General features: G+C 33.8%; 1 protein-coding gene across 1 annotated transcript; it reads right to left on the bottom strand.

Moving 5' to 3' along the window:
• Nucleotides 1-1856: 1856 nt before the first annotated feature.
• On the bottom strand, nucleotides 1857-8841 carry LOC113047400 (uncharacterized). Its single transcript, XM_026208751.1, has 10 exons — nucleotides 8467-8841; nucleotides 7866-8090; nucleotides 7390-7543; nucleotides 4788-4860; nucleotides 4267-4648; nucleotides 3934-4029; nucleotides 3402-3592; nucleotides 3233-3245; nucleotides 2906-3120; nucleotides 1857-2163 (listed from the first exon to the last, which is right to left on the bottom strand). Exons 1-10 carry the CDS (start codon nucleotides 8766-8768, stop codon nucleotides 1931-1933), a joined length of 1884 nt encoding a protein of 627 aa, XP_026064536.1. The 5' UTR covers nucleotides 8769-8841; the 3' UTR covers nucleotides 1857-1930.
• Between the last annotated feature and the right edge of the window lie 860 nt (nucleotides 8842-9701).

Genomic DNA, 9701 nt, shown 5'->3' with positions numbered 1-9701 from the left:
TTATTATTATTTATTTATATTTCTAACAACAGTTTTTTGGCAAGAAAAAGACAACAAAGCCAAAAAGTTTAACTTTGATGTGGTTTATAAGAATAAGAATAATGATAATAATAACTATAATAATAACTAGGAATTCCAGAAGCCTTAGTCTGGATCCAACCCTAAATGAAGAATCAAATACCTGAGAAGAGAAGATGCAAACCATCAGAATACATACAGAATTACCAAAATTTGCCTATATAATTTGCATATATAAATGTATTGTAGAAACTTGATTTGCTGTTCTGCAAGAGGTATGACAGAATACATTAGTTACTGATCAGCTGTTACTTCAATAATTACTTAATAGTTATACAGTAAGAAACAGTATTTTAGTTTAGAAAATTTAGAAAATGTGAGATACCGATACATAAAAAAAAAGTAAATGTATAAACAGGAAGGAGGAAAAACATTATTGAGAATGTGTTATTTATTTATTTTTCACAAAAGCTTTTTGGCAAGAAAAAGACAAAAAAGTTACACTTTGATCCAATGTGGTTTATAATAATATAAATAATCCTTATTTCAGGCATATTGACACAAACCACAAGTTAAATCCATGGGGATTCGTGTTTCACGGTGGAGTTGATGGCTATAGCCGCTGTATTACCTACCTGAGATGTTGCACGGACAACAGAGCATCAACTGCCTTGCAACTTTTCCAAAATGCAGTGGATCTGTTTGGACTCCCACAACATGTCAGGGGTGATGCAGGTAGTGAGAATATTGATGTTGCAAGGTTTATGATTGAGAATCGAGGGGCAAACAGAGGAAGCTTTATGGTTGGTTGTAGTGTTCATAATCAACGCATCGAAAGATTGTGGGCAGAACTTAACAGGGTGGTGTCAGCTTATTTTAAAGATCTTTTCCTTTTCATGGAAAATGTTGGCATTTTAGATAGCAACAACCCACTTCACATTACGGCCCTTCATCATGTTTACCTTCCAAGAATAAACAGATCTGTTGATGAGTTTATAAGCCAGTGGAACCACCATAGTTTAAGGACAATGGAAAGCCACTCCCCACTGCAACTTTGGACAGCTGGAATGCTCCAACTTCCTGAAAATCAAGGACCACTCAATATTGCGCATGTGCAAAGACCTTATGATCATCGCCGGTGTCATCCTGAGTTAATCACAGTAAATCCCTTGACTGACGATGGAAATCATGGAATAGAACTTTTTTTCGCAGCATGTAACTTGCTTGAAATAAATACTTAGTCTGCGAAGTAATTTTGGTAATGTTTATCACATTGAAGTTATTGTGGTGACAGAAAAAGGCATTAGCATGTAAAATTATGATTTAAAAACAAAATACACTTTTCTTTCACAATGAACCATTGAACATTATTACCATATAAATAGTGTATATTATATGATGCATCCTTGTAAACGTTGTAACATAACCCTGTTGTTCAAAGTGAAACCTGTATTTTAAGTTATTAAATACATTCATTTTATGTAGTTTTGTGTAGTGTAATTTTGTAACTACAGTATATTATATAAAATGAGAATAAATGTTACATTAAAAGGTCTTGGATGCACAAGTCTCACCACTGTAGACACACAAAAAAATATAAGCCAGTGCACAAAAAGTAAGAACAGAAAAACATTTATTTAAAAGAAAGCCATACACAGCCTATAAAGAAATAACAATTCTGTCATAACAATGAAACCGGGGAACATGGCTGTTCAGGTTAGAAGACTGGAACATATAGCTTGAAATACATCTTAAAATGTAGTGAAGAACTTCAATTTCTTTTATTGTTTTTTCATTTGTTGTTACAGTAAATACAGAATTTTGGTATCAATGAATAACATAGTGAAATAACAGCAATAGCATAAACAATCTAACATAACTCAAGCTCTACATGCCTTGAAAATATTACCTCTCACGCTCTTCCAAATCCTGGTGAATTGCGTATTGCAAAATCCATGTCAGATCTGAAAGCAGTGTACACTGCATGAACTGGTATGCGTAGAATATTTTCACAAGTATTGGCCACTGGAAATCGGGAACAGGTAATGAACTCAAGTCTTGGCTTTGGAGAGAAACCCAGTGCTGGAATGCTGTCACATCCAGTGAAGAAAACAAGAACATCCTCCAGAGAGACATTGTTTTCAACTGTAAAACAACAAAAAAAAGTACCACATGTCTATGTTAAATGATACCACTGGAGTAATGCAAAATTGTTATAAGAGTAGTTATATTTGAAAGGGTTGCTCATAATGTCACATGCAACACTAACAACAGTCTGGTGAGTATAAAGAGCCATTTAGCAGAATAAAAGATAGGAGTTGGTGAAGACTGTAGCAAATAATCTTTCTCCAAGCCTCTGTGTATAAGGCAAGGTTCAAAAAGAAATGATTGATTGAGTCAGTGTGGAAGAACTTGACTGGTCTGCATAAAGCTAACTCCAAATCCCAGCTGAACATCTCTGGTGTGACTTTAAATGTGGACCTTGAGCCAAAAACTCATCACCAAACACCAGTGGTGTTTTTTTAACCTTGCCTTATACACAAGCATTGCCATGTTAGAATAGAAAGGGTCCTGTCCAAACTGTTGCTATAAAATTAGAAGCACAAAATTTCCTACAATATCATTTTATACTTTAATATTAAGATTTGCACTCATGGATATTACTAAAGAAGTCATACCTGTTCATTGAAAGGGGATGACCCAATACTTTTGGCAAAATTAGCTTTAAATGTTATATTAATGAATTTATAGTACATAAACACCAATTCAAACATTGCAATATAAATATATATTTTTCCCACCATTGTCATGCACCACTATGATGGAGCCAAAAACAATTTTGAAAATAACGGATTGCGTTGAAACCTGTATGAAATACTAAACTTACTTTCAGCATCCTGAAGATAGTCTTGCCAGAAAGCCAGGGTCCGGCACTCTGCTTGAAATGCATTACTCCCTCTTTCAGAATGAATGATTTGGAAGAGATTCTCCACATCATTTGCGGTTAAGGCCTTTTCAGCCTTCACAAAAAGGCACTTTGACTGAACAGGATAGTTTTGGAGAGCATCTAGGACACCCAGAGACGTTAAGCCATCTCTGAACCTATTAAAAAGGAAACACGCTGTAATGTGTAGTTTATGTGATTTGAAACATGTAGCACTAGTATTTTTCATTTTTAATTAGATGAGGTTCCACAATGAATTATTATGTCCACCTGTACTGGTGCACTATAAAATGGAAGTTGAGGTCAATCATAAAATTTTCTTATACTGTAGGCACACTTTGTTAGCAACTCAAAAACTTTTTTTTGTACATGCTTTCCTCTTCTATCTCTTGTATTTCTGCTATTTTACAGCCATTAAACTATATTAAATTTTCCTAACCCTCAGATGTTCCATAGTCATCAGTAAACTTAACATCCACCTTCTTCTCGGGTGAAAAATTGGATCTGCCCATTGCTCTGGATGTTCCATCCCACACATTTCTTCTTATGATATTGAACCGTACAATGCTGTCATTATTTACTCTCGAACCAATCTGCTCCATTATTCTCTCTAAAGTCATCCTTGAATCACTGAAACAATAATAAACAATAAAATAATACAAAAATGACAATGGTAACTCGCCCATTATATGAAACATACAAAAATTATATATTTTTATTTTATATATTTTATACACTTTTACACCATGATTTAAACAACAATTAAATGAAAACAATATTATAAATATTGCTGAAACAATAACCACAGAAAAGATTTGATATGAGATAAAGAAAAAAACAACATTGTGCACACATAAATATATTTCTGAACCATTTAGGTGGTAGCCTGTTTATTGCTACGAGTCTAGAAAATTAAGCTATTGCTATGTTACATTAGAATTAAACATTTCTACATAACATCTTCTACTGACCTCTCATTTGTGCTGGACTCTAAGGACCTTGATATGGCTTCCTGGAGATCAGCGTCATCAGAGAGGTATTCTTCCTCAAATAGGTCAAGGTATGTACTAAAAAAATTAATATATCAATATTTTATAATGAACAATGTTTAAGTACATATATGATGTTAACAGAAATAGCTGCATTACTACAGGACAAATAACATCCTAGATGTAATAATAACATTGTCTACTGCTGAGTGACTATTCTAACACAAAATTGTTAGAATACTAATTGTTATTGTAAACAAGGCCTACTGACGTTAAACCCTGACCATGACAATCCTGTATAAAAAGAACATGTACCTGTAGGTTGTGCTGGGTGCATTGGTTTGGGTGGGACTATGGGATGCCTCAGAGGTGTTGCTAGCAGAGAAGCATGGTGTGTGTCCAGTGCCACTGATAGTGGGACCAATCGAAAAGATGTTGGTGTAGCCACTAGAGATGACAGATGTTCCACTAGACAAGGTAGGAGTCTCATCAATAGTAATGGCAGCAGCAACAGAAGACATGGTGAGGTTGTCAGCTGAGATGGGTGGTGCATTGGTGCAAATATCTTTAGTGTCAATACACCAAATAACTTCATCTCCACCAGAGATGGAAGGGGTATTACTGGAGAGACACTGGACTTCAACAGTGGAGATGGCTGAAACAACTTCTTTGGAAATATCAGGCACACTACCAATGACTGTAAAAACAAGGAAAAATAGTTGGGTTAATTTTTTATTAGGATTTCACTTATATGAGAGTGTTAGCAACAGAACACATTTATATCTTCAACATTGCATTATGTAGTAGATTTAAAATAAAAATGAAAAAGTATTTACCACATTTGTCAGGATCCAATGTTTCTTTGAAATCATTCTTGTTTGTGTTGCTACTGTCTTCATCAGAACATGACTGTCAATTGAAGCAAATAAATACATTTATAATAATAATTTTAGTAAATGTATGCTAACCAATACACTATGCTAACAACAAAGCAAACATTTGTTTTAATTGTCACAACATACTAGTACCAAAGTAAAATACAGTTTTGCCATTGTCCCCTGTTATATACAGTACTGTGCAAAAGTCAAATATAGTATTTTCACATATTTTTATATAGGAAGTATTGTTTACGTTTCTTTTGACATTAATTGTAATAATCCATTGTAATTTATGTCTCTTGGTGTTATATTAGACAGCAACTTGTCTTTTGAAAATCATATTTCCCATGTTACAAAAACAGCATTCTTCCATCTTAGAAACATTGCCAAGCTACGAAACATGTGTAAAGCATGTGTTTCTGATGCAGAAAATCTAGTTCATGCATTTATGACCTCTAGACTGGACTATTGTAATGCACTTCTAGGTGGTTGTCCTCCTTTGTCAATAAACAAGCTACATGTAGTCCAAAATGCAGCAGCTAGAGTCCTTACCAGGTCAAGAAAATATGATCATATTACCCCAATTTTACAGTCTCTGCCCTGGCTACCTATTAAGTTCCATATCAGTTACAAATGATCATTACTTACCTACAAGGCCCTAAATGGTTTAGCTCCTGCGTACCTAACTAGCCTTCTACCACGCACCCTAAGGTCACAAAACGCTGGACTTTTGGTCGTTCCTAGGATAACAAAGTCCACTAAAGGAGGCAGAGCTTTTTCACATTTGGCTCCCAAACTCTGGAATAGCCTTCCTGATAATGTTCGGGGTTCAGACACACTCTCTCTGTTTAAATCTAGATTAAAAACGCATCTCTTTCGCCAAGTATTCGAATAATGTATCTTTAATTGTGAGTGTAGTTGCATCTGATCAAATGCACATTTTTATTCTTTAGCTTAGGTTAAAATAATTAATTTTACTTTGTTGGAACAGAAGCTATGCTAATGATGTCTCTATTTGTTTCTATGTTTTGCCACAGGATTTACATCCCATGGTAACTAGGATTTACACAAGCTCCAGTCTGGATCCAGAACACCTGAGAAGAGATGATGCTGACCCTCAGAGGACCTCAGATGATGCTAACCCTGAATCAACAACATAACTAACAAATATTGCTACAAGTGTGACTGCATCATATAATAATTATTAAAGCTGCAGTAGGGAACTTTTGTAAAAATATATTTTTTACATATTTGTTAAACCTGTCATTATGTCCTGACAGTAGTATATGAGACAGATAATCTGTGAAAAAAAATCAAGTAACTTTGGCTCCTCCCAGTGTCCTATTGCCATTTGCAGAAAGTCATCCGCTCCCGGTAAGAAACAACCAATCAGAGCTGCGGTCCGTAACTTTGTTTGTGTTCAAAATGTAGAAAAATTTATATAATAAGCGAGTACACCATGAATCCATTTTCCAAACCGTGTTTTTAGCTTGTCCTGAAACACTAGGGTACACCTATAATAAGTGTTTATATTCTATTTTAGATTGCTTCAGGGATACCGCGGCGGAGTAACCCAGTACCTTTGTGATTCTTCATAGACATAAACAGAGAGAAGTAGTTCCGGCTACGATGTTCTTCCGCAAGACGCAAGCAGTTCTGTTTATTAGCCGCTAGAGCATCAAAAGTTCCCTACCGCAGCTTTAATTATTAATAATATTAATAATGTTCATCATCTGTCTGACTACGTCTATGTAATTTTTTCTACAAATCCTCTCATACGTGCACAAACTGAGAGTCACCACTTATAAGCTACTACTAAATGTTGTAGAAACATAATTTTCTGTAACGTTGCTTTGTAACGATTTGGATTGTAAAAAGCACTATACAAATAAACTTGAATTGAATTGAATTGAATTATGTATGCACAAGGAGTCTAACAACATCCGGTGCACCACAAAGAGATGTGATCTCACATCACCAAGTCCATGTGCGATTGGAGAAAAAGAAGAAACCAGAAGACTAAATCCAGAAGAACTATGGCAACATCTCAAATATGCTTGAAGAAAGATCTAACAAAAAAGCTGTAAATTTTGGATGCTTGCAAAAATAATGAAAAAATGTAATTTAACAATTAACTACTATTAACTAAATCATATTCAAGTTTGTGTTTCAACAGCTTTAGTCCTTGGTACACTTGCAAGTAGTTTTGCAGGTGAGTTTCTTCAAGCATCTTCGAGGTGTTGTCACAGTTCTTCTGGATTTAGTCTGTCTCAGTTCATTCATGTAATCACAGATGCACTTGATGATGGTGAGTTCAGATCTCTGTGTGGTGCAGACCAACTGTTGTCCTTGTGCAAACAAAAGTCTAATTTGATTATTACACTTAATGTCAAAAGAAATGTTTTGAAATATGAATTGATATTTCCTATATACACACCACAGCAAAATATATTAATAAGTGGCTTATAGCAATTTTTGGAGGCTGAAAATACTAGGGTGCCTAAGAATTTTGACAATACTGTAATTTAAAATAAATAAATAAATCTTCTGCACTACTTACAGATTCTTTCTCTTCACTTAAAATGACCTTGTCAGGCCTGACATAAATGGACTTCTGATGAAAAAGTTTTTTCAGAAGGTCTCCACCTAAAGTCTGTTTGGAAGTCAGGGATGGCTCCACTAATTTGTTGTGGCACGACATCAAGATTTGTAATCTGACGAAATAAAAAGCACACTGTATATGAAACTTATTTTGAAGCTAGAAAACCATACAACAGTACATGGAAAGGTATGGTTACAATACACCATTTGTCTACACATTCAAATTTTTATACTCTCAGTTTATCAGTTGGTCAGTTAATATAAATTTAAAAGAATTAGATATTTACAACCATAATGTATTGACAAAATCCAATATTTTGTTAATTTTGTTACATATCACAACAAGGGATATTTATCAAAGCACATTATATTACTAGTATTACTGCAAAAATATAAAATAAGTAATAAATGTGATTAAACACAGCTAACGTTTACCTGCATCCCTCCACAACTGGCTGGAAGGCTGATGTTATAGTCTGCATAACTTTGTCGGCGTCCCAGTCACAGCCAAATTCTAAGGCAGATTTTATATGACCATTTTCAAAAAGCCAAGCTTTCTTGGCACGCCTTGGCACATGTGTAGATGTATGGTCTGGCAGGAGAATAACTTCTTTGGTGAAAGACTGAGCCACCGGACGTAAACTGCCTAGTGCCTGAAACCTTAACATTAAAGAAAATCAACATATTCAATTCAATTAAATATGTATGTACTTTATATTAAGTTATCTTTTCTGTTTATAAATTGGAAGCTGTGTTAAATGAATTTATTGTAAACTGTAGTTGATATTAAGAATTATTTTTCTCTCTCTCTAGTTTATAGACAACATTTGTGCACAACCATATGTCATTACTACAGCAGTGAAACACCCAAAGACTACTAATTCCAAAGTTTAACTACTTAAGCCTCATTAATGTATATTACATTTAAAGATGTACAGTTGTCTACATCTGAAATCATACTTAACACATTTCACCGATATTTCTGAATTTTGCTATGACAAAAACTCTTATCACTTCCAATTAATTTTGTTCTTACCTCTTATGTCTAGGGCCCTTTCGAGTGAACGGGCGAAGATTGTAGATAGCTGTGGGTGGTCCCTGTGAGGTAGAAGGCATGTTTCTTTCTGTAATGTTTGCTTGATGAGCAGGAACGTCCTGGGCTGTGAAGTTCACCGCATTCGCTCTTCCGCGGTGAAATAGCGAATACATTTCTTCATCAGTAGAACGATGTTGAGTACGGTTGCCAGTATTTTGGCCCGTACACGCATTCGCCAGGGTGTTAATTAGATGATCGTTACTTAAAATTGCTGCTACTAAATTTCGTGCGGACTCGCTCATTGCTCAAAATGTGTAAAATAGTAGATGAATAACACAAGATGGCGCTGATAACATCAGATTTTCAGACATTCGTTTTATATATTCAGACTTTCATTCTATATATTCAGAAATTCGTTTTATATATTCAGACTGTCATTCTATATATTCAGACTTTCATTCTATATACTCAGACATTCGTTTTATATATTCAGACTTTCATTCTATATATTCAGACTTTCATTCCATATATTCAGAAATTCGTTTTATATATTCATACTTCCATTCTATATATTCAGAAATTCGTTTTATATATTCAGACTTTCATTTTATATATTCAGACTTTCATTCTATATACTCAGAAATTCGTTTTATATATTCATACTTCCATTCTATATATTCAGAAATTCGTTTTATATATTCAGACTTTCATTCTATATATTCAGACTTTCATTCCATATATTCAGAAATTCGTTTTATATATTCATACTTCCATTCTATATATTCCGAAATTTGTTTTATATATTCAGACTTTCATTCTATATATTCAGACTTCCATTCTATATATTCAGAAATTCGTTTTATATATTCATACTTCCATTCTATATATTCAGAAATTCGTTTTATATATTCAGACTTTCATTTTATATATATTCAGAAATTTGTTTTATATATTCAGACTTTCATTCCATATATTCAGACTTTCATTATATATTCAGACTTTCATTCCATATATTCAGACTTTCATTTTATATATTCAGACTTCATATTATAAATATAATAATTTCCTGAACGGCTTGCCATAATATATATATATATATATATATATAAACTTCTGGGTCAGTAAGTCTTTTGTTTGTTTTAATATTACAACAGCACAAGTGTTTTAGGTAATGTCAACAAGAAATGTTTCATGAGCAGCAGATCAGCATATTAGACTAATTTCTGAAGGATCAT

This window comes from Carassius auratus, chromosome 28 (genome assembly GCF_003368295.1).
Source record: "Carassius auratus strain Wakin chromosome 28, ASM336829v1, whole genome shotgun sequence".
NCBI lineage: Eukaryota > Metazoa > Chordata > Actinopteri > Cypriniformes > Cyprinidae > Carassius > Carassius auratus.
This window is presented reverse-complemented; position numbering and strand designations above follow the sequence as displayed.